General features: G+C 37.0%; 4 protein-coding genes across 6 annotated transcripts; 1 reads left to right on the forward strand and 3 right to left on the reverse strand.

Moving 5' to 3' along the window:
• The first annotated feature begins 10119 nt into the window (after positions 1-10119).
• Positions 10120-12269, forward strand: LOC130950923 (peroxisomal adenine nucleotide carrier 1-like). Its single transcript, XM_057879526.1, has 5 exons — positions 10120-10654; positions 10731-10962; positions 11211-11357; positions 11468-11628; positions 11751-12269. The coding sequence occupies exons 1-5, from the start codon at positions 10512-10514 to the stop codon at positions 12028-12030; spliced, it is 963 nt and encodes a 320-aa protein (XP_057735509.1). The 5' UTR covers positions 10120-10511; the 3' UTR covers positions 12031-12269.
• Positions 12270-12286: 17 nt separating this feature from the next.
• On the reverse strand, positions 12287-13468 carry LOC130950924 (uncharacterized GPI-anchored protein At3g06035-like). Its single transcript, XM_057879527.1, has 2 exons — positions 13310-13468; positions 12287-13043 (listed from the first exon to the last, which is right to left on the reverse strand). Exons 1-2 carry the CDS (start codon positions 13392-13394, stop codon positions 12538-12540), a joined length of 591 nt encoding a protein of 196 aa, XP_057735510.1. The 5' UTR covers positions 13395-13468; the 3' UTR covers positions 12287-12537.
• A 1789-nt stretch (positions 13469-15257) lies between these two features.
• LOC130947851 (putative F-box/FBD/LRR-repeat protein At5g22670) lies at positions 15258-17548 on the reverse strand. Of its 2 annotated transcripts, XM_057876569.1 has the most exons (4): positions 17437-17548; positions 16214-17220; positions 15960-16118; positions 15258-15874 (listed from the first exon to the last, which is right to left on the reverse strand). In XM_057876569.1, exons 2-4 carry the CDS (start codon positions 17207-17209, stop codon positions 15563-15565), a joined length of 1467 nt encoding a protein of 488 aa, XP_057732552.1. In that variant the 5' UTR covers positions 17210-17220; positions 17437-17548; the 3' UTR covers positions 15258-15562. The 2 variants fall into 2 exon arrangements, with proteins under 2 accessions (XP_057732552.1, XP_057732551.1); XM_057876568.1 differs by having other exon boundaries at positions 16214-17500.
• A 3328-nt stretch (positions 17549-20876) lies between these two features.
• On the reverse strand, positions 20877-24234 carry LOC130948212 (F-box/LRR-repeat protein At4g14103-like). 2 transcript variants are annotated; one of them, XM_057876926.1, is made up of 6 exons: positions 24130-24234; positions 22887-23871; positions 22643-22798; positions 22329-22555; positions 21188-21300; positions 20877-20989 (listed from the first exon to the last, which is right to left on the reverse strand). In XM_057876926.1, exons 1-5 carry the CDS (start codon positions 24147-24149, stop codon positions 21282-21284), a joined length of 1407 nt encoding a protein of 468 aa, XP_057732909.1. In that variant the 5' UTR covers positions 24150-24234; the 3' UTR covers positions 20877-20989; positions 21188-21281. The 2 variants fall into 2 exon arrangements, with proteins under 2 accessions (XP_057732909.1, XP_057732908.1); XM_057876925.1 differs by lacking the exons at positions 20877-20989; positions 21188-21300 and having other exon boundaries at positions 22197-22555.
• Between the last annotated feature and the right edge of the window lie 329 nt (positions 24235-24563).

Raw genomic sequence — 24563 nt, forward strand, 5'->3', positions numbered from 1 at the left:
ATTTAATAAAAATACTTTATTATTTTAAAAAGTGTTTTTTGCACACAAAAAAATTTCTAATCCAAATCAATATTTTTTTTGAATAATATTGAACATCTAAATTTTTTTTATGAACCAAGTCTAACTAAATTAACAAGTGTAACACGTGAATAACTTTTTATACAAGTGTGATTTTATTAAACTGTGTTGAACCAATCCTTTAAATTAATCTTGTCCAACTAATATATCTTTTGGGAAATATTTTTACTAATAAGTTATGGAATACTAATTAATTAAATAGTTTAACAATTATTTATAATTATAGTGAACCTTTCTAATTATAATTGATTGAATATTAGACCATGCTAGTTGTAGATTAAATTTCATTTTAATTTGAGCTCTATTATTAAGGCAATTATTCGTGTAGCAAGTAAATATCTTCGTTCCATCCATGTACCTAAACGAGGGTTTATTTGTTTGTATTTCAACTGTTGGACATGCCAACCTCTACAAGGCCTGACTGTTAGTTTACTTTACAAAATTAAGGGATACAAGGAGTCTATTCTGAACAATTAGGAGTCTTTCCACATAGAGTGGTAGGGGTTGGTTGCACAGAACTAGCTGGGTCAACCTGCAATGGTCACATCAACAATTTTGGCGCACACGCTTCACTCAAGGGAACTCTATAAAATCAATTCTTAATTGAACCCAAAGGGGAACACACAAGTTGAAGGTAGCCTAACCCTGGTACTGTTAGCAATTAGGAAAGGTAGACATTAGCCACAAAATCAATGACGGGAATGGATGACTATGAGCATCAGCTGGAAGACTCCCAGGATCCTGACCCTAATGATGCGTAAGTTTTGCTTTCTTTCTTGTATATGGCTTCTCCACTGTTGGTCTTTAGAAGCTTACATTTTCTTCGTCCAAATCGGGTACTCAAAATGAATGTTGTTCTTGTGTATGCAAGTTGTGTTATTTACTAACAATGTTTATCTTCTATTCCAGTGTACTACCCACGATAGAGATGGGGACCGTCCGAAGCGTCTCGGTCGAAGATGGAACGTCGAGCCTTAATCTAGAGCTATCAATGAACGTGGTACGACTGACGTTTCCCTTTATTGTTGTATCCTCTTTACTTTTTGGAAATAGGAGGTGGTTGTTTCATTATTTTAACCCGACTTTTTGTGCCACGAAGTATGTATTCTGGCTAAATCTTGCAATGATACAGAGCGCTAATGCTGGTCAGGGAGAAAACCTAACTGAATATTCGAAGCTCCAACATGATGGACTACTACTGCTCGCAGTTATGCTACTGGAGGTACATATGTAAAGCACTTTCTCATAGAGCATTAATCACACTGTCATCGAAGACACATTCATGAAATGTGTCTGGGTTTGGAACAAAGGCAGTACCTTTGGTACCATATATAGTACACTTCCCTGTGTTACTGTACATGCAGTGATCCCTTTTTTCGTCCACAATTTTGTTCAAGAGTTTGACCCCAGCAACCAATTTTTCCAAACTCATCCCGTCTTACCAAACCCACGTGTGACCCATGTTAACCTTACGGTTAGTTTCATAACTGGTATTGAAATGTTTTGTGGTTTGTTTACTAAGTCCACAGAAGATCGATGCTCAGACAGTAGCTTTGGAGGGTCGCATGTCGGCACTAGAATGACCCATGCTCTAGATAGACAAATCCGTGACGGAGATCCAGTCACTACTAACCACCCAAGGGGGGAGTCCAACTGCATCCACCACTATATCATCCACAGTTGCAGCGACAATGGCTACTCATGGTAACGTCGTGGCGGAAACCAACTTAACGGCGCAAAGACAAAGTAGACGTGCAGTTACTAACAATATTGGATCAGCACAAGAAATCCAGAAATCCTTGGAGAAAGGAAAGGGGTTGGTCATGTTGAATGTGAATTCCTCGCTAGACATCATCGTGCCAAACTCTCCTGGTTTTGAAGACAATGTCATCATAGACGAGGCACTGTCAACTCCTCGCCCTATTAAGGGCACGAACAGGTCAGGGTTGCCAAAGCGAACACTTGCACAGTACTGGTGCTCTGGGGTGCCAAAAAGGAGCACCATATCTGGTGCCATTACACATGACTCGGTTGAGGCAGTTTGTGAAAAAGTAAGTTAAGGCCTTCGTAGCTTCATTAGCAGCCTTCATTTATCTTTTAAAAAAATGACTTACACATGATACCTATGCTGTGTAGATTTTCAAGGACCTACCCAGCATGTCTCAGCTTGACTGCACAACAAAAGTGTGTGAGCTATTTTCCCTGCCGGAAACCTGCGGTAATCCACTAAAAATTCCAAAATTGGAGCCCATTGACTCTAAGCATATGCTCGGGGAAGAACAGACGGACTGTAGTAAGCGCACAACCAGTCCACAGAATTGCCAGGGGAACGTTCATAGTTCTTCTATACAGGGTGGGAGTGCATTCAAACCATTTGGGATGATGAACATAATGAAGTATCCCGTGTTATTAATTCCACTGGAAAGCATTCCAAACACTCCATGCTTAATATATACTTCATCATGCCTAGAATTTCTTAGTACCATATTTCCACTAACGATTTAACATTGTATTATTTGTTTAGGGGTTGCAAATGGTTTTTAGGCCAACCGTCCACATGGACCTCACATGTGACGAATGAAAAATGATCAATATTTGTATGGAAAAACTTGTGGTTATTCATATCTTTAGAATCTGTAGTATATTTCTTCCTCGATAGTGTGATAATGGATCTAATTCTTGTTTGTTAACTACTAGGGAAGTGTTGTTCAAGTTCTCAACATTGGAAGTCCCTAGAGCAGGGTTCCACTCCCTATCACCGGTTTACATGCCCAATGCTGACGTGAGTTAAATCGGACCATGCAGTAAATATAAGTAATATAAATTCGATGGCAAGGCTAACACATTTGTTTTCCTTTGTGCACAGCTTATGAACATAATCCTTATGAGCGCGTCCATCAGAGCCTACTGCATTGTGCCACCTCGTGTTTGGTACACACCGTCCGTGTTTATCGATGATGTACTAGCTATGAGGCCCTTCGAGGTCATTAGGAGAAAATACATGAACAGATGGTTGCCGGCAACTAGTCGTCTAGAACATGTTGTACACTTAACCTTTCATTCGACATATGTAGCTTTTTAACAGAAGTTTTAACCTATTATTGACCTATCTGTGTTGGCAGGTTTTGGTTCTGGTGTGCGAACCAACATACACATAGTACCTGATGGTCGTCGACGTGAAGCATGGCAGGGTGTACTATCTAGATGTCACAAGAGCTCCGTAGAATACGGAGTGGAGGGAACGCAACATGAAAACCATTGTGATTGTAATCCAATTTGCATAACACTCTAAGACGCTGCAAAACTTCTTAAGTTACAGTTCTGAATGCAATTATCAATCGGTTCCATGTGCCAATTGTGCTTCTGTTACCTGCAGCTACTAATGCTAGGCCAGTTTTTCAAACTGGAAGTTAACATGCTGAGCTTTTTCCATGTTAGTGATGATCCAACCACTTGGGGATCAATTAAGTATCCTGAAGTAGTCCCCAGTTACCCGAAATGGTAAACTAATTTTTTACTTGTTATCTGGCGAACCCGAAAGCAATTGTGAATGAAAGGACATGATCTGATTTAGTGAATTCCAGAATATTTGATTGTTTTGCAGTAACGATTCATGTCTGTGGATTTTGAACTAGATCCAAACAGAGGGCAAATTCAAAGTTGCCAACCTTCCTTGGCAAGTTCGTGATGCCTAAATTACCATGTTGTGTCTGTATTATGGAAGAGTTATATTTTCACACTTTCTGTTTGTTACTGGCAGATGGACCGGTTGAAAATAAAGAATGAAAACTGCAACAAAGATTGTTCTTTTGGATTGTAACGAGGTGAGGGCAACAGTGGTCTCGAAGGCAGGGGCAGCGTGGAGGAAGCTTATTCGCACTAAGGAGTGATACACTTTCCACATGTGGGCAAAAGACACAACTTTGGACAATTTTGATATAGATTAAGTTTTAATTTCATACCGATAACTGTTTTGGAAGTGCAAAGCGTTTTAGTAGTGTCTTCAAGTGCTATTGGTGTAGTCTAGATTATGTATGTCTACTTTTATATGTGTAGGATGACCACTTTTGGGTGTGGAGACTAGGGGTCCGATCCTGTCGACAGGCTAGAGCACAATATCCACACCCCCCACTAACACCAACTGTGATTGAAAGGGGGATATGGCCAATACTTATTTGTACCCAAGTTGTGGCATTTTGTTTAGACTGGATGACATATTTGTTTACGGCTCCATTAGTAGACAATTGTGTCTTTTTCTTGCAACATTAGGTGCACCTTATGAAGTGAATTATTGAATGGATATTGCTAGTTTTATAATAATTTCTTGGCCTATCTCCCCATGAATTTTGTTACAAACATGCTATTTTGAAAGTAACCAAAAAGAAACTAAATTAGGGCAACTGTTCCAAATGAACAAAGAAGAACTAAAATAACGAATCTGGACATTTGGATTCGTGGACCAAGGAAACACAGATCATGATGTTTCAGGACAAATGACCCCGTGTGAAACGGTTAACCAGGTTTCACGTTAAAGATATAAATAATAATCAACCCAATTGTGCAAAGCTTGACCTTCATGCAAGATTTATGTCACCTTCGGGGCAATATGGGAAAATATCACGGTTTATAGTAACAAAATCAATAGGTACATGCATCGATTAACAACGCCAATCGTAAAAGGATTTGGGAAACTGTACAGAAAAGCAAACTAATCGGCATCAAGCCGTCGTTATTTACATTTAAAATTGTAATCCACAAGGGAGCCTGCGTGCTTACAAATAAAAGGGAGCAGGAGCAGACTCTAACATTGTAGGCGTTAACTAACATATAGAAATTAGAATTGGCAGTTTCTTAATAACACCATCCCCATATGCATACATAAGTATTCAGTTAAAAAACGATTACATATAACATGTTCTCGTTAACATCATCCATCTAATAACAGATTACATCTCAGTCGATGAACGTCAGGCGTCTCCAAGCGAAAATTGTTCCCACATGTCGCTTCCGGATTGAGATGGATAATCAGCCTGCTTTTCTCTGGGACAACGCTTGGTACCTGTTGCACGAACAAGAACGTAATACCACAAACCGGTTAACACCAACATAATGCAATCAAAATGGATTGTGTTGCAGCATGAACATTTTAGTGGCTAATTCATGCTGAACCACACAGGAATTAGCATTAACCATTTGCAAAGAGTCTGCATTATACAAAGCCCAAAATGAAGTTGTGACATTAATTTAATTGCGGCGACTACTGGTTCTTCCGTATCGTCGAGACCATAAAACATGCAGGCAAAATGAGTTACATCTTAACATACTGTTCAATGGGAAACGAAAAAATAAGACATCATGAATGGCCTACGTGCATTAATCACTAAGTTGATTTTCTTTACCCACAGCCTTCTTTTCCGAATATGTGACGAAAAAACGTTGAAACACATAATAATGAAATAAATATTGGTGCCCCAGAACATCATTTAGTTTAGTTCAAAGATTTAAATGGCATTAATAGTGAGCCTTTCAATAGAGTTGCTTTTATTGGTCTATGTGGCAGAGTAAATAGTCGATGAAGGAGTAAGTTAGAAAGTAACCTTTGATCGCTTGCGTTTGTGTCCCCCTATAGGTGCTTTGTCATTTCTTGAAGAAGGTTGCGCGCCTCTGTTAGGGCATCTAGTCCTCCGGTGCCCTAGCTTCCCGCATGTGCTGCACTTTCTTTTGGTCTTAGCCGCAGAACCGCCAGCTTGACTCATCCGATCCGTGCCTTTTGTTCTAACACAAATCGGGTCCTTGACCTCGCAATCTTTTGCTGTTGCGATAACATTCATTGATGGTCTTAGGCCGTACTTTATTTCAAGGAAGATAGCATCACTCAGAAGCTTCTTTGAGTAAAGCTTGAAGTCTTCATCACTCATGCAAGCCACACGCCCTAATCGCTTACATAGCTGGGAGAAAGCACCCAATCGTGTCCTATAGGTCACGCTTCGGTCAGCAGTGTGTTGCTCGACACATTTGTTTGGCTGCCTTGGACCACCTACGTAGCACGAGGCTTTCAGGGATTTCTACTAAGTCAAGTCTAACACACACGGCAAGGATGTGCACACATGGAATACCAAACGACTCCATTCGCATGCACGTGCAATTGAATCTATTCGAGATAGGCTCCCTATTAACCTTCCAATTCATCCCAGGCCTCCGATACTTATGGAGAGTATATGCATGCAGGTTCACCGTGTCATTTAATTCACATATTCTAACACGAACACACCGTTTCAGGCTATCCCGGAATCTGACAAACATTTTGCGGGTGAACTTCGTCTAGCCGGACTTTTCCAGCTCAACAAACTCGGTTTGTTGTACAGGTGTTCTGTACCAATAACGAAATTCAAGCTCGTCCTCTGTGTCACACAGAAAATCCACACACCTCTGAAAATTTGTGACAAATTCTAACACAACGTACCTACTCTCAACAAACCTCCCTAGTTTGGCATGTAGTGACTCGCACCTAGAGGTAGTACGTATTCCAGCAAAAAATCTACCACGGATGTATACTGTTGCCCAAGCGTGCTTTTTGGTGTACAAGTCCTTCTCCCACTCAACCTCCCTAACACCACACTCATTGAGCATTGCCTCCCAATGCACTTTGAACTCATCGATTTCCATATCTGCCAGCATGTAGTGTCTAAACAGTTGTGTGAATCTCGGGTCGCATATGTTAGCAGTCGCGTTCCTCAGCAGATGCCAGGCACACAACCGATGATGTGCATCAGGAAAAACGGATTGGATTGCTATCCGCATGGCTGGGTCACCATCTGTGATGACTGATTGCGATGCCTTACCTTGCATGCATTCCAGAAACTGCCGAAGAACCCAAATATATGACTCCTGCAATTCGCATGAAACCATTGCTGTAGCGAATACGCATGTCTGGTTGTGGTGATTTACTCTATAGAAGACAACAACGGGTAGGTTGTACTTGTTGCGGCCATATGTAGCGTCGAATGCTAGCACATCACCGAATATCCCATAATCTTCCTAACAACGATCGTCGCTCCAAAACAAGTTGCATAGGTGTTGCCCTGCCCCCAACTTGTACCGCCAAAATATTTTTCCATCCATGTGTGCCAAACCTTCCAAGTACCTAATAGCTGCGCTTATGTCACCGCCTTGGAAACCTCTCTGTTTTCGTATCTCATTATACATATCTTGCTTCGTGAATGTTACCAGATTAAAGCCCCCTAGTTGTGCTTCGAAAGACTCATAAATCTTAGGTATGCTAATCCCAATCTCCCTCATGCTTGTTAGCTAAGCAACTTCTACTTCAGATATCTTCCTGTGTGACCGCAGATAATCTACAAGTTTCCCATAGGCAAGTTCGTGGTTATGCTCCTCGACAAAATGCGAGACGTACCACCTCCCACTACCGTCTTTCCTCTTTATCCTCATCTCCGCCATGCATCCGCATCGGGTTACTACCTTATCTCCCTTTTGCGATCAACCTTTTCCAACCATTTCTTCTCTCGAAATTCTTGCCTATTACAAATAAACGTGTACCGCGCTATCTCTCCGGCAGTGTTTCTAACCGTCTTCCCTCACCTTGATGCAAAGCCCTTTAATCGGCTGTAGTTGTTATAGAAGCCGCCTGCCTCCTGAAGTGTTGAAAACTCCATTTCGAGGACATCTTCTGCTCGCAACCCATCCAAACCCAAGAAATCGGGCAACATAGAAGCCCCCATTCCTTCCCAATCGGATAACTCAGCATCTTCCTCTACTCTCGTATCAAACATTGTGTCCTGAAAGAATAAGAGAAACATTTCGCTACTAGCTGGCGTTATGTGAAATGCGTTCTGTTTAAAAATTACATATCCATGCATATTAACACTAAATAACATCAAAGCCTTGCATTTTAAATTAGTTTCAAAGTATATTTTGCAGATGAAATGTTCAAAGGTACTAATATGGTTATTAATTCAACCCTGTAAACTTGAACTGAAAAACTTCTTTCTCGATTATTAATTTGATTTAATAAACATTATCATGTTATAATTTAACATACAGTTTACACAATAATCATAATATTTGTCCACTACAACATGTTAATGCCAATCGTCTAATAAAGGATATGCTTGTCGATGCTCATTATCACAGATGCAAGTAGTGCATATTTCTTTAAAATGTGAAAGTTCAAAACTGCAAACTTAACAAATACTACAGCCACGACAAACTTAACAAAAAAAACACCAATCTACCATTTCTTCTACGTATCAGACTCGTGACATCATAGTCACCACATAAAATATCAGTTCTCCCAATATAACCCTCACAGCTGCTAAGAGTACAACCAACTGCATGAACAATACCACCCAAATCATGTAACAGAACATCCCCATCTCATTGGATCCCACTCACACACTATAAATACGAAATGCCACGTATACGCATCGTACCTGTAGATTCGACACACCCGCATTGCCCTCCATCCAGTAATCCGCAAGAGGCTCATTCCACATACATGCATCCTTACAAAAATTTCACATAAACTAGGGATTGCACAAAATTCTTTGCCACAGTTACTACACTCACCTTGGCTTCCTCAAAACTGTCTCACCTGATCAATGAAAAAATATGCCACTTACGTAGATCAAAATCGCTTAGTTTACCACCTCATCTACTATCCAACCTACTTCTAACATCCTCACAGCCTCCACTTGCCAACTACAAACACAAACATAAAAAACCCCACATGGATTACACCTACGACACCAAGACGCAAACACAATGAGCGTTACCTGCTAACATTCCTACCAATACAAATACAAACCAAATTGTAACAAAATAAAAACCGAAGGATTTTACACTAATAAACGAATTGAATAATGCATTGTTTGCAGCAGCAAATTCAAGGCTTTGTCACGACATTAAGCAACAAACTCAATTCACTCAACTTTTTTAGGAACAAAATTTATGCTCAATCATCTGATTAAGTCGACAATGCGGTTAAACCAACAACAACACATCACAGTAATTTTCAATAGGAAAAAAAACATTTATCAGAATTTTCAAGAACAACAACATCAAATTTGAGTTCGAAAAAATTTACTATTTCAGCAACAGATTAAACTTTCAACAACAAAATCAGGATAGAGAAATGAAATTGAAAACAAAATGAAAATTGGCAGAATGAGTCTCAAACGCCCACGGACCTACACACGGCAATGGGACCACAGCGTCGACCAACGAAATACCGCAACGTCGACCTCGTGTAATTAACCTGCGTCACGATCTATGGTGCCAACTCGTGCGATCAGGCATGTGAGATAAACAAGGTCTACGCCGCCATGATCGTTGAATGCGATCCCGACCTCTGCCGTTAGCAGGGTTCCAGATCTTGAAGGACACTATCACAGGAAATACATACACAAACAACACAAACAATGAAGGATGAGGACAGCCTCCAAGCCTCCATGGGTGGGTGCACACTGTCACATTAGGGCATCGGGGGTTTTTCAAAACGACAACGTATTCACTTTTTTTTTTACCAAAATTATTATTGTTTGAGCCACCGTCCCCACATGGAACATGTTCATTACGGGCTTCATTTTCTCTCGCTAACTGGATCAGTAAAGCAGACGTAATTCCAACAAACTCATCAATGACACAAAGGCCCATAATACAAAAACTATTCAATGATTTAATACAAGCCCAAATTCAATGGCTTTTCCTCTTATCAGCCCAAGCCCTCCAACTCTTAAACCAGCTAGCTGAGGGGCAACTTGGCTTCATTTGTTCTTTAAGCTGATAATAGATCACTGCTCCTGTCGTCAATTTTAATTTCATTCAGGGACATTCACGATATTTCACATCGGACTATAGGATAAAACTAAAAGGTGTGACCCGCCGTACGTAGATCATTGGAGTTCCAGAAGAGCGATCTGGATCATTTGAAAAGTTTCCTATTGTTTATTACTACTAATCCTTTGTGAAAAAAATAAACTAAAATAAATAAAATCTTCCATGTTCCAAAACTTTTGGAACCAAAATATCTTGTTAGATTTCAGTCAAAAATATGTCGTGTAAACGACCGATTTCCTTTTTTTTTTTTTCAATATATTGTCCGACTTAGCGTCATTACTGACGGAAGAAAACCCATACGTTTTCAATTCCCCAAAAGATAGATAGTCAACTCAAGTCAAATCCGAAGCTTGAATGATTGGATCTCAATTCTATATAACCGTTTGCCCCTTTCCTTAAACACTTCTCTTTGGTTTCAACCTCATGGGTGTCTTTGAATCCTTCAAAGATAACTGCTTTTCCTTCACTTCGTTGAAATCTATATACCCTTTTGTCGAATTTGTTTAAAGTTTGTGTCTTGTTCTTGTTGGGTCTACTAATCTACTTGAGTTAGTTTGGGGTGGTTCTTTTTGAAGAAGATGCAACTTGATTTGGAATCCTTGTCAGAAGCTACTTCTGGTGCCATTGGATCCCTCGTTAGCACCACTGTGTTGTATCCACTTGATACATGCAAGACCAAGTATCAAGCTGAAGTTCAAGCTAAGCAGAACCGAAAATATAGGTTCCATTTGTTTAATCATCTTAACTATTTAGGTTTGTGTTGTGCATATTTGATGATTTTGCTGTGTCCAATGTAGGAGAATTTCTGATGTTTTGTGGGAAGCAATTTCTACACGCCAGGTTCTTTCATTGTACCAAGGCCTTGGTACGAAAAATGTGCAGTCCTTCGTTTCCTCGTTTATTTATTTCTATGGATACAGCTACTTTAAGAAGCTATATTTGAAGAAAACTGGAAATAAGAACATTGGAACAGTAGCAAACTTGCTTGTTGCTACTGCTGCTGGCGTCTCTACAATAGTCATAACACAGGCAAGTCATAATTGTAATTTATTTTCAGATATCAAATTTTGTGAGCTACACATGTTATGTGCTTGTTTATAATTCGTTTACTACTCTGGATTCTGGCGGAAACAACATTGATAAGTTACAGCAATGATTAATACTTTGATAATTGGAGAACTGATATTTTGATTGATGAAATGATTGTTTACTCTATTATGCACTCAATAAGCACAGCCTCTGCCATATGATATGTAACATTTGTTTGTACTTTACAGCCTCTAGATACAGCATCCTCGAGGATGCAAACAAGTGAGTTTGGAAAATCTAAGGGATTTTGGAAGACTCTTTCTGAGGGTACATGGGGTGAGGCATATGATGGTCTTGCCATATCTATTCTTTTAACAACAAATCCATCTATTCAGGTATCACTCTTTTTATACAAACGAAATCTAGAGAGGATTTGTTGTTCCAGATTAATCTTTACTAGAATACAATCCCCAAACTCAACAAGGATTTTTCTCCTCCAAAACAGTATACTGCATTTGATCAGCTGAAACAGAGAATACTAAAGGGCAAGACAAGCAAGAAAACCGGTACAAAGTCATCCCCGGAAGCACTTTCTGCATTTTCCGCTTTCGTGCTGGGAGCAGTTTCAAAATGTGCTGCTACATGCTTGACATACCCAGCTATTAGGTGAATGCTCGATTTTTGAATAATTTGACACTAGGCTAGAATTATTGCATGCTTTTTATATAGTGCAAAAGGAGGAAAGAAAAAGCTAATTCAATTTAATGGATATATATGGCTTTTTCTAGGTGTAAAGTCATGATTCAAGCTGCAGATTCGGATGATGATAAGAGGACACCAGCCGAGAGGAAGGCACAGAGAACAATCTCGGGAGCACTATATACGATTTGGAGAAGAGAAGGCCTTTTGGGTTTTTTCAATGGATTGCAGGCACAGATAATAAAAACTGTTCTCAGCTCTGCATTGCTTCTGATGGTAAAGGAGAAGATCACAAAGTCCACATGGATTCTGATGCTCATGTTAAGAAGATTTCTGTCTGTCAATTCCCCCAAATTGAAGGTAGCTTGAATTTGTGATGAGTATATTTTTAACGATTCCTCATCCTTGAATATAATTAATATGCAAGAAATATTAGTGTTGCTTGTGGTTAAGATTGTTTCTGAAGAAGAAATATGAAAAATGAAACTTCATATTGAGTGTTGCTGTTATTATCTGTTAGTACTATGGTATGCACCTCCAATTTTACTTGTGATTTGAATGGCATAAGCTAAACATCCAAGCTTAAAAATAATATTTTTTTATGGTAATTACAACTATATGATAATAATCTTTTGGCAACAATGCATTCTCTTCTATTCATCTCACTCAATTTTACAAAAACAAGTACAATACCGTAGCAACAGTTATGCAAGCCAAGGATCTCAATTTTTCACTAGAAAACCTGTCTTTTCTTATTATTTTCCATTTACCTTGACACAAAAAACACATTCTTCATGGAGGTAGATGGCCTTTTGACAGGTAACAAAATTGTAACAAAAATGCAACATTGTCAACAACATTAGAACATTGGTTTCATCATAGGAAAATGCTAGCAACTAATAAGAGAAATGAGAAGTGATTCAATCCAATCTTAGAAATCAAATTAGTAGCAGCAGAACTATAGGGAGCAAAGTCTCCTGTAGGAGTGTTTGTGGTCAAGACAACAACAATCCAGTTATCTTCTGAACCAATGCCAATTCCTGTGAACTTTGAATCATTGAGATTATCTGAGTAAAGAGATTTTGTGAAATTTGTAAGAACCTTGGTTGGAACAAGGCCAGGAACACAAGCAGGCATAACTATTCCATCCCTTGTGTTGGAAATGGCCAAGTGGCATTTGGACAAAAGGTCAGGATAGTTTGAGAACTGAGGCTCTGTGCCTGGCACTGTGTTGGCACCTGTGGTGTTTGTGCAAGGCTGCTTCTTGAATTGATCAGCTATTTTATCAGCAAGGCAATCAGCATTTTCATTTTTTGTTAGAGCTTTCAAGTTCAGTGATGCTCTATACTTATTGATTCCATCATAAAGAGTATCTTCTTCATCTGCAGCAGAATGAAACCCACTTAAGTTTCAACAGAATTAGCTGATTCAAGAAACAACCATATTACGTGTACACAAAAGATCAGCCACTTGTATAAAATACACATTGAAATACAAAATATACATTAAAAATGAATTTAAACAACACATGTAGTTATAGCTGATATCGTAACTAATTTTTTGTATGCACATAGTATTTTGTTCAAGAAAAACTAGTTGAAAATAATATAAGAAAGAGGAGCAAAGTACTAACTAGCTCATTACTCACCATCATCACATTTAACTGGATTACTCGTTAAGAAAATGGAAGAAAGGAGAAGCGATAACAATAAAGGGCACTTTATTGATGCCATTGTTTGCAGCTAAGGAAGGGTAGAAGAAGAACATACACTCCTCTCTATCATATCAAAAAGAGAGTGTCACAGTATCCTTATAGATTCTCTATATTAATATACATGTGGGCAATGTGTAAGTAATTAAGGTGAGCTTGATTGCAGTGGGTGCTTTACTGTTTCTTGAAGCAGAAGATAGAGTAGACGTACGCTATAGACAGCGTACTGACACTGATCAAGACATCACAACGTTAAGTAGTTAGTTACTAACTTTACGTATTAGTAACACTGGCAAGTGAGAAGTGACAACCTTTGTTTCAGTTTCAGATCATATGTCTATATATGTATGTATGTGTACGTGTATGTGAGGACAGAGTTGTTGTCGAGTCTCTTTCCTCTGCATGCATGTATCATGTATGTGTATTGCTACATGTCATATTTGTTAATGTTGCAAGTGTGAGTAGCCTATGAAATTAGTCTCACATTAAAAAAAAAAAAAAATAAGAAATTTATAAGATAAGGAACCCATTAAATTGACATTTTAAAATTTTAAATTGGATGTGGTTTCTTCACATCTTGTTATCTTTAACAGTCTCTAAATGAAAAATAAAAGAGAGGAAAATAAAATGCACCATCATGTTGAACAAGTAGCCCCCTAAAATACAAACATAGATCCTTATGGTGCAATAAAATTAGTGGTTGCATTTCACCGTTCACACACGCAAATTAGATAGGCAAATTCTAAAACTATAATAGAAAGGCAATCGGCAAATTCTACAGCTGTATCAAAACATAAGCCATAAAGTTTGATAGCTCAATAATTCAAACAAATCAATATCTTAGCTCCATTCTTTCCATCTTCACCTCATTACAATATGCTCAAAATCTATCTTGCAATCCATTGACCTCTTAGGATACCTTAAGATCTGCTTGTACAACTTCTCTGACCTCTCACCTTTATGACATAAGGACTAATGTGATTAATTTAAAACCGTTAAAAGACAAATTTGATTAAAAAAAAATTGTAGGGACTAATTTGAAGAACAAATAATCTTTTAGAAATGAATTTGACCATTTACCCTATTGATTTAGTTACCCCTTCTGGGATTATGTTTTCTACATGTGGGACATAATATGAGATGATGATCATAGTCACCTATTAAGTAAAGGAATCTTTTTTTTTTCTCCCTTGTTTTTTGGTCTTAGAATAAAGGAGTCTATTTCACAACAAACTGCCAGTTTGCTGCATCCATAAAAAGATGGTAATATGTTATTCCATTGAAAAACATCAGGGTAATATATACCTATTGTTAGAGGTTATATTATTCACCAGACCACTATATATAAAAATATATATTTATGTTCTTGAAATTTACTCTATAGAGTTATATATATCGAATAACTGTCATCTAGAAAACACGATCTAAAAAAATTGACACTTAATTACTGAAGTACTACAGTAGAAGCATGCTCATCTTTCATATTTAAGCAATAGAGTGAATTACTATTTATACACACACAAAATTTCCAATTGTACGTCCCTTATAGTTGACACACACCTCGTTGATTTTGCCGAGATAGAATGCCACTTAAAAAAAAAAAAGAACAGAAATTTCTAATTATGTGAATAATGTAACACTTTCAATAAGGTTCCTTCACATTCAGAAAATGCTAATTAGATGACTTTAAGATCCCTATCTTCTTTCGTTACATCCCATCCCCCTCTGAATATGACCCCAATTAACAGTCTTCAAGTTTTTTTTTTTTTAAAAAAGAAATGCACCATCATGCTGAACAAGTATCCCCTAAAATATAACCATAGATTATCTCAAATTAGTATTTTACACAAGAATTTAAATATGATATAGTTATTTGGAAATCAACTTGAGAAGATTTGTTCCTCCCACAAAATGTCCATACATCAGTAATAAAACTACTTTAACATGAAATTAAGCAATTCTTCCAACCTTATATCTGTCAATCTGTCAATAGAATAAGTTAGAGCGAAACAAAATTCGTGGTTGCGTTTCAATGTTCACAAACACAAATTAGAAAGGCAATGAGTAAATTCTAAAACTACAACAAAAAGGCAATCGGCAAATTCTATAGCTGTATCAAAACATAAGCCATAAAGTTTGATATCTCAACAATTCAAACAAATCACTATCTTGGCTCCATTCTTTCCATCTTCACCCGATTACAATATGCTCAACATCTATCTCGCAATCCATTGACCTCCTAGGATACCTTAAGATCTGATGGTGCAACTTATCTAACCTCTCTCCTCTATCAATATCGTCCCCGTTATACCGAAAGGAATAACTGCGGATAATAAGTTTACTCAATACTGATGCTGCTTGCAACAAAACTTTTATTGCAAATAACTCTTCTTCTTCCCCATCAAAGCCAGAGATCTCAATTAACTTAAGGTCAGTACTAAAGCACATAGGTATGCAATCCAATATGCATGTTGCATCATCTTTAGGTAGAAACACCCCTTTCTGCATTGTTAAACACATACTAAAATGAAAATTTCAAAACTTTTGTAAACAGCAATAAATTTTCAAGTCTGAAAGAAGTTATTACCACAAATCTAATAACCTCGAGATTGGGCGAGTTATGGAACATGGCCGATAATCCTGGGTAGGACAAATCTATGGACTCGTCGATTGAGGAGAAATTTAGTTCAACCAAATTAGGAAAAAAAGGCAGATATTTAAGTAGTAATCTTGTTCTGCTGAGAGCCTGGCAAACACAAAACAAGATATTCAGAAAGACCATAAAATTAATTATATAAAATCACACTAACAGATGTTTTGTAATTTGTAAGGAGATCAAACCAAAACAAAGTCGTCAGAGATGGTAAGCCACTCCAGATTTGGGAGTTCTCTGAGAAGTTTGAACACGAAACGGCCTAAATCCAACAGACGACTGTAAATCATGCATTCGTCATCCCAACAATTGGGAGAAGGAGGTACTTGAACCATAATAGATGCGTTAATCACTGAGGCTGAATCACATAATGAATATTCATTCGGGAAGTCACCAGAATAATTAAATGACGTCAAATTTGTTCCGAAGATCACTACTTTCTTTGAAACATTCAGACCATCATCCTCCTCATCTTCCTTATCTACTATATCAATTGTTTGAAGCAAGGGAGAAGAAATAAAAAACGCCTTGACATTCTTCAAATTGCAATAAATTAGGGCCAACTCCTCCAAGGCTGGGCAACCAGAGAAAAGATTTTGCGTTGAAGAACTATCAGGGAATATAACACTAACCAACCTCAACATCCGAAGGGATTGAAAATGAATGGAAGAAGGAAGCTTGAAAATGTGCTTCATACGCAAATCAAATTGTGTCAGTGTTGCACAGGTAAACAGGTGGTCAGGGAAGACCAAAGGTTCCCAAATATCTTCAAAGCGAAGAGATATTTCTTCAATCTCAGGGTTGATGAAACCACATAGCCACTGATTAACCTGAGAAGCATTCTCATCTACACTACATATCAGATCAAACTTTTTAAGATTCGAGCAATCACAATCTCTGAGCAATTTGGTCGCAAAGTCCATGAATTTCTGTCTTTTTACAGGTTCAGGTTGTTCGAGATAATTATGATAATTCTCTCTCAACTCAATCTTGGATATATTCTTCCATAGATGCTCCCACATTTTGGAAAGTACACTTGTTCGAATTGCATCTTTTGTAGGAAGAGAGGATAAGATATGATAGAGAATTGGGTCAGGAAGATCACATATGTTCATGACTGTGCCACTCTCAGTGCTGTTTCCCTCTCCCTTTCTCTGCTTCTTGCTCTTCCTTTTACGACCCATGCTTCAAATAGCTTTCATATTATACAAACAAAGATTACGAGTAAGAAAATAATAGCCTGCCCTAAATTGAGATTCACATTGATTTGTATCCCTTACTCATCATCATCTAACATAATAATGAACCTATTTGCCCTTGTCTAAGCCCTAAACCCCAAAACCCTAACTTAATCGAAAGAAGAAAATGCGAAGGTAAAGACAAATGGAATCGAAGAGGAAAGAGTGATAACCTGCACCGGCGACCCCTTTCTCCACTAGCAGTGTTGCACGATATACCAATATATCAACTGGTAATTACTAATTACCATTTACCAACACGAATAGAAAAATGATTATTAGGGCCAAATTAGAAATTACTGTTATTATTTATTAATACTTTTCTGTTGGGCTTTGCCCCGTCAGATTTACCCACAAAAAAGAAATCTATACAAAATGTGACATGGCGGTATGGACCAAAATCATGAAGGTTAACTAACAATTAAACAACTAGTAACCAAAATATAATTTTAAGGATTAAATAGTTGCCCATCTAAATTACCCGAAAAAAAAGGGATTAAATAGTTAACTTAAAAATTTTATGAACTAAATTCTTTCCAAATTAAAAATAAATTGAGCGTATTTTGAATTTGTGAACATAATCTATATTTGAAAACTAAGAGCTCTAAGAATGCGAAAATTAATTTGCATATAGTTGTGTATAAGGTGAATTGTTTGAATATTGAAGAGGATAGAGAGAAATTGAAAGAGAGGAGAAGGTGAATGCAGAGAGTAAAGAATGAAAATGAACGTTCTATCTTATTCCATTTGAGTAACAAGATAAGTATATATATTTATATTTTGGTGCTGCAGAGTTTAACACTAAACTCTAATTGAATGGTTAACCTTCTAACAAACTTGTAACTAACTTCTACCAAAGGAAACTTTTTTAACTGATTCTTATACTCCTAACATGAATTACACAAGAATGTACAATTTTGTGATTTACTGAGTTATGGTATATCTGAGAATTTGCAGTAACAAATGACAACTTTTAACAATTGAAGTCACTAAATAGAAAAAGTTTTAGAGAACTTAAATTTTTAAAATAAAGAACCGGCAGCTATGAGCATCAGCCTCATTCTCCTTAATATCCACTTTCTGAAGCATGGACACAACAATCGTAATAGCAATAGCTTTCACATTCCACCAACTATATCTATCCAAAGTTAGCTCCTCCAAGTCACCAAAACTGACAAGCCAGAAAATAGCTTTTGACTGGAACAACGACCGGGAAAGCAATGTACTTAAGAGTCAAAATATTCAAATTCGAAAAGTGGATGCAAGATGGAAGCTTGAGCAAGACCTCAGCCACTATAAAAGCCTTCCTGAATGTATCACAAGGCAACTCAAATGGCTCTCCATTAATCTCATGAAGTCTAAGAATCAAGTGTTGAACATGAAGAGTGATTATCTCTTCTGGCTCATGTTTGATCCAAATCCTGAGATGTCAAGTTTGGTGACCAACAATCCAACATCCATTGGGTCCGCCACCTTCTAGATAACAAACTAGTTCTGACTGCATCTTTAGTTTGAAGCGAACTCAAGATGCATTGAAGGAAGTTGTCAGGTAAATTGGTTATCCTATCCACATTCTCACTAGCATCTATTGTTCAAATTTTGAACTTCGTCCTCGCAGGCAGAGAAGGCTTCTTCCATAGTTTTATGTTTACCTTGATCAATGCATAAATGCATCATCATAAGAAGACAAAAATAATGCAAATGCCACATTTAACTTTTATCTGTTTGACCAACATAGACCATTATCAAGCTGCTCCCAAGATATAGAAATGGATTCTCTCACGTGACTTTTTATATATATGATTACATGAAAAATCAACTCGAAAGAATCTATTCCTTCAAAAATATTCAAGAATCAGCAATGAAACTATCTAACATAGACTAAGCAAATTTTCCACCCTTAACTCTGTCAATCCTACCAATGAACAATTAACGGAATGCAATGTGCCAATAAAATATAATAGATTATAAAATTTAATGGGTTTGCGATGGCAATGAGCAAAATTTAAGATTGCAAGAAAGTACATACATAATTTGTAATGCTGGCTAGTCTTTAAATTCTATGGCAATATCAAAACATATCGTAAGCTTAATAGCTCAATAATACTCGAATTCTATCTCACAATTCATTGAGCTCTTAGGATACTTTAAGATCTGCTTGCAGAACTCCTTTGACCTCTTTAATCCTATAAGCCTGTCATCCCTGTCAAACGAAGACCAATAACACTGAATACGAAGTTTATCCAACACTGATGCTGCTTGCAACAATATTTTTATTGCAAATAGCTCTTCTTCGCCAGAGATGCCACCGATCTCTATCGTCTTCAGGGTTGTGCTAAAACACACAGGCAAGGGATTGAATATACAATTTGCATCATCTTTAGGCTGAGACACCCGTCCCTGCATTGTTAAAAACACATAAAAAATGAAAACTTTTGCGATTCATATCTAGCAATTAACTTTCTGGTTCAAATGAAGTTACTACCTGAAATCTAAGAACTTGAAGACAGGGCGAGTTTCGCAATAGCATCAGTAATGCTTTATAGGACAACTCTATGGACGAGAATGAGTCGAAATCTAGTTCAGCCAATTTACCAAATAAGGGTAGTTGTCCGAGTAAAGATGTTCTACTGAGTGTCTGGCATATTCAGTCAAATTCAAAATATTCAGATAGGCAAACAAAGTAATTGAACAGAATCAAGACTAATAGAGATTTTGTATGAAGATCAAACCATAATAGAAGTCTCAGACATAGAAAGCTTCTCCACATTTGGGAGCATTTTGAGAAGTCTGAACGTGAAATTGCCTGAAGAGATTTGCCAGGTTACCTCTCTGACCCAATAATATTCAGGAGGTAGCACCTCAATGGAGGCATCAATCACCAAGGTTGAACGATATAAGAAATATTCATTCATACAATCGCCGTGATAAGTAAATGACTTCAGATTAGCTCCAACAATCAGTACTTTGCAACCACCTATCTCATCATGATCTTCATCCATCATACCATCTTTGTCCTCTCGTATATGAATTTGTCGAAGCAAAGGAGAATAAATACAAACAGCTTGGACATTCTTCAAATTGCAATTGATTAGGTACAAATCCTCCAAGGCTGGGCAGCCAGAGAAAAGCTGTTGTGCTGAAGAACTATCAGGGAATATAATGTTAGACAAAGTCAAAGTCCGAAGGCACTGAAAATGAACGGAAGAAGGAAGGTTGAAGACATGCTCCATATCCAATTCAAAGTTTGTCAATGTGGCACAGGTAAACAGTTGGTCAGGGAAGACCAATGGTTCCTCAATCCCATAAAGACAAAGACATAGTTCTTGAATCCTAGGGTTGATGAAACCACATAGCCACTGATTAACCCGAGAAGCATCCTTATCAACATTACATGTCAGAGAGAACTTCACAAGACTGGAGCAATTACAAGCTACAAGCAATCTGGTCACAAAGTGCATGAATTGCTGCCTTTCCTCGGGTTTTCCCTCTTTCAACTCAATATTGGAGATATCCCTCCATAGATGCTCCCATCTTTTGGAGAGTATACTCGTTTGAATTGCTTCTTTTGTGGGAAGGGAGGATATGATAACCTGGAGAATCGCATCTGGTAGATCACATATACTGAAGCTGCTCTCAACATTTCCCTCTCCCTTTCCCCTTCCCTTGCACTGCTTTTTGCGCTTCTTCTCAAGAACCATGCTTAATAGAGCTTTCCCTAGCAAACTAAACAAATGTTATTAACCTATTTGCCGTTTTCCTAATCCAGTGAGTTAATGTTAAACCCTAACACAATCCTACACTCCGCAAGAGGGTTTCAGAGCATGATTTTGTATGCGAAAGCTTTTAGAAAAACACAATGAGAAACAGCACCGCATGCAAAGAATAAAACCTGATGCAATCGAAGACGACGAGAGTGCTAACCTGGAATGTAGTCAAGAGATTCGTAATGCAACCGCTTTCTCTTCTTTTGGCGCCTTGGAATCCAAAGTCAGTGGAATGCGCGCCACTATAACAATTAACGACTCAACAAAAACCTGGAAATTAGACATTTTAAAAAGTGACCCAAGTGAAATCAATTTCACATGAAGTTAATATCTCAGACCCATTAGATAAAAATTTAGTCAAATCAATTATTTAACGGAAGTTAAAAAAAGAATGTTATAAGGCCCATTCATAAAGAGGTTTTGTGTAGATACAAAAGGAAATATTTAATTTTATTTTAAAAATTAACAAAAATAAAATGATATATTTTATGCAATAGTTATTTAATCGCATAATTTTTGTTATTTTTTTCTTCATCATAGCATGTACTATATTATAAAGTTTAAATTGATAATATTATTTTTATTTAAGAGAATTGCTCTTAATATAAACTAGAATGAACCTCTAAAATGGATTTGTATTTTTAAATTAATGATAAAAGTATCTTATAGATATATTAACAAAAAAATATTTTAAAATAATTTAAAACATAATAAAAATAACAAAATATACCTAACATTATTTTTGTATTTGACAAAATGTTTGTGCATTGGAACTAAATTTTTGTATAATTATTTAAAATCTACATGCAAAAGATTGATCATAAATTCAATATCTAAAACTTTTTATTTTCTAAAATTATTTTTAGTCATTCACCAAAAATCACATAAAAGTTATCCACTTGATATAAAATCAAATTTTAAAGATAAATATATTTTATTTTTCTAATCATATAATCAAAATCTAGTTCGATCAAAATCTAGTTCTATCAAGCACGAACACTTCGCTGAACTATATTCAATTATTTAACATAAATTAAGCATTTCTTCCACCCTTAACTCTGTGACGCCTATCTCTGTATAATCTATATTTAAAGGAAAAATAATATGCAATTAAAATATAATAATTATAATAAAGTGAAAGAAAACTAAGGAATTTGAGACGGCAATGAGCAAATTTTAAGATTGATGGAAAATACATAATTTGTGATGTTAGGGTGGCTAGTCTTTATTTAAATTCTATCTCACAATCCTTTGAGCTCTTAGGATACTTTAAGATTCGCTTGTATAACTCCTCTGACCTTTTTAATCCTATACGCTTGTCATTCAAATCAAACGAAAACCAGTAACACTTAATACAAAGTTTATCCAACACTGATGCTGCTTGCAACAATATTTCTATTGCAAATAGTTCTTCTTCTTTCCCAGTAATGCCACTAATCTCAATCGTCTTCAGGGTTGTACTAAAACACACAGGCAAGGGATCAAATATAAAATTTGCATCCTCTTTAGCAAGCGAAACCTCTCCCTGAATTGTTAAAAACACATACAACAAATGAAAATTTTTCCAATTCGTAAATAGCAATGAACTTTCTGGTCCAAATGAGGTTACTACCTGAAATCTAAGAACCCGAAGACAGGGCGAGTTTCGCAATAGTGTCAGTAATTCTTCATACAAATTGAACAATTCTACGGGTTTGCTTAGGTCCAAATCTAGTTCACCCAAATTACAAAATAAAGGTAGTCTGAAAGACATCGATTCGCTGAGTGCCTGCCATGTGCAGTCAAATTCAAAGAAAGGCCAACAAATTAATTGAAATAGAATGAAGACTCATAGATATTTTGTATGAAGATCAAACCTCAATAGAATCTGCAGATATAGAAAGCTTCTCCACATTTGGGATCATGTTGAGAAATCTGAATGTGAAATCGCCTGAAGCTCCATGCCAGAAGTAACTAACCTGAATTGAGGCGTCAATCACGGTTGAATAATATAAGAAAAAATCATTCATTCCATCGCCGTGATAAGTAAATGACTTCAGATTAGGTCCAACAATCAGTACTTTGCAGCGAATTGTATCACTCAGAAAACCTATCTCAATATCATCGTCGTCATACAACATATTATCTAAATACTCCTGTATATAAATCCGTCGAAGCAAGAGAGAATAAATAGAAACAGCTCGAACATTTTTCAAATTGCAATTGATTAGGGACAAATCCTCCAAAGCTGGGCAACCAAAGAAAAGCTGTTGTGCTGAAGAACTATCAGGGAATATAATGTTAGACAAGGTCAAAGTCCGAAGGCACCGAAAATGAACGGAAGAAGGAAGCTTCAAGACATGCTGCATATCCAATGTAAACTTTGTCAATGTGGCACACGTAAACAGTTGGTCAGGGAAGACCAATGGTTCCTCAATCTCTTCAAGGTGAAGACATAGTTCTTGAATCTTAGGGTTGATGAAACCACATAGCCACTCATTAACCCGAGAAGCATCCTTATCAACCTTGCATGACAGAGAAAACTTCTCAAGAATGGAACAATTACAAGCTACAAGCAATCCGGTCACAAATTGCATGAATTGCTGCCTTTCCTCGGGTTTTCCCTCTTTCAACTCAATATTGGAGATATCCCTCCATAGATGCTCCCATCTTTTGGAGAGTATACTCGTTTGAATTGCTTCTTTTGTGGGAAGGGAGGATATGATAAGCTGGAGAATCGCATCTGGTAGATCACATATACTGAAGCTACTCTCAACTTTTCCCTCTCCCTTTTCCCTTCCATTGCGATGCTTTTTGCGCTTCTTCAAAAGGCCCAGGCACCAAAGAGCTTTCCCTAGCAAACTAAACAAATGTTATGTCATTAACCTATTTGCCATTTTTCTAATTCAGTGAGTTAATGTTAAAACCCTAACAAAATCATGCACGCCATTTTTCTAATCCAGTGAGTTAATGTTAAAACCCTAACACAATCATGCACGCCATACCACAATCATGCACTCCGCGAGAGGGGTACAGAGCACCATTTCTTATGCGAAAGCTTTTTGAAAAACAAAATTAGAAACAACACCGCATGCAATCGAAGAAGACGAGAGTGCTAACCGGAAAAGTAGCCGAGGCATTCGGAATGCACCGCTTACTCTTTTTCTTTTGGCACCTCAGAATCCAAAATCGGTTGAGTGCGCGCCACTGTAACAACAATTAAAGACTCAAGTCACTAAAAAAAAAAAACCTGGAAATTAAACATTTTAAAAAAGGGAAAATTGTAATGCTTGCCTTAAATTGATAATATTATTTTTATCAATCCCGCTACGTTACCAACAGCATTTCTACCCACATCTGCCAACTCTTATCTATAACTGTGTTTAATAGAAGTATCTTTATGAATATGTCTAATAAAAATATATTTTTTATAGCTGTGTGTTTAATAAAAATGTCTTTACAGATATATTTTTTAGATGTATCTCTTTATATATGTGTTTAAAATATAATAATTAATCATTATTGGCAATAAGTTCACAGATAATATGTTGGTA

The sequence above is a fragment of the Arachis stenosperma genome, chromosome 9, assembly GCF_014773155.1.
Source record: "Arachis stenosperma cultivar V10309 chromosome 9, arast.V10309.gnm1.PFL2, whole genome shotgun sequence".
NCBI lineage: Eukaryota > Viridiplantae > Streptophyta > Magnoliopsida > Fabales > Fabaceae > Arachis > Arachis stenosperma.

What these genes read in the sequence shown, in the direction of transcription:
- LOC130947851 (XM_057876569.1), bottom strand. Translation starts at nt 17,209, where the DNA reads ATGGGTCGTAAAAGGAAGAGCAAGAAGCAGAGAAAGGGAGAGGGAAAC. An exon ending in TCTCTGACGACTTTGTTTTG is followed by an intron (nt 16,119 to 16,213) that starts GTTTGATCTCCT and finishes TGTGTTTGCCAG; the next exon opens with GCTCTCAGCAGAACAAGATT. An exon ending in TCGAGGTTATTAGATTTGTG is followed by an intron (nt 15,875 to 15,959) that starts GTAATAACTTCT and finishes TTAACAATGCAG; the next exon opens with AAAGGGGTGTTTCTACCTAA.
- LOC130948212 (XM_057876925.1), bottom strand. Translation starts at nt 24,149, where the DNA reads ATGCCTCGGCTACTTTTCCG. An exon ending in TATCTGCAGATTCTATTGAG is followed by an intron (nt 22,799 to 22,886) that starts GTTTGATCTTCA and finishes TGCACATGGCAG; the next exon opens with GCACTCAGCGAATCGATGTC. An exon ending in TTCGGGTTCTTAGATTTCAG is followed by an intron (nt 22,556 to 22,642) that starts GTAGTAACCTCA and finishes TTAACAATTCAG; the next exon opens with GGAGAGGTTTCGCTTGCTAA.
- LOC130950924 (XM_057879527.1), bottom strand. Translation starts at nt 13,394, where the DNA reads ATGGCATCAATAAAGTGCCCTTTATTGTTATCGCTTCTCCTTTCTTCC. An exon ending in TCCAGTTAAATGTGATGATG is followed by an intron (nt 13,044 to 13,309) that starts GTGAGTAATGAG and finishes ATTCTGCTGCAG; the next exon opens with ATGAAGAAGATACTCTTTAT.
- LOC130950923 (XM_057879526.1), top strand. Translation starts at nt 10,512, where the DNA reads ATGCAACTTGATTTGGAATCCTTGTCAGAAGCTACTTCTGGTGCCATT. An exon ending in CAACAAATCCATCTATTCAG is followed by an intron (nt 11,358 to 11,467) that starts GTATCACTCTTT and finishes CCTCCAAAACAG; the next exon opens with TATACTGCATTTGATCAGCT. An exon ending in TTGACATACCCAGCTATTAG is followed by an intron (nt 11,629 to 11,750) that starts GTGAATGCTCGA and finishes GGCTTTTTCTAG; the next exon opens with GTGTAAAGTCATGATTCAAG.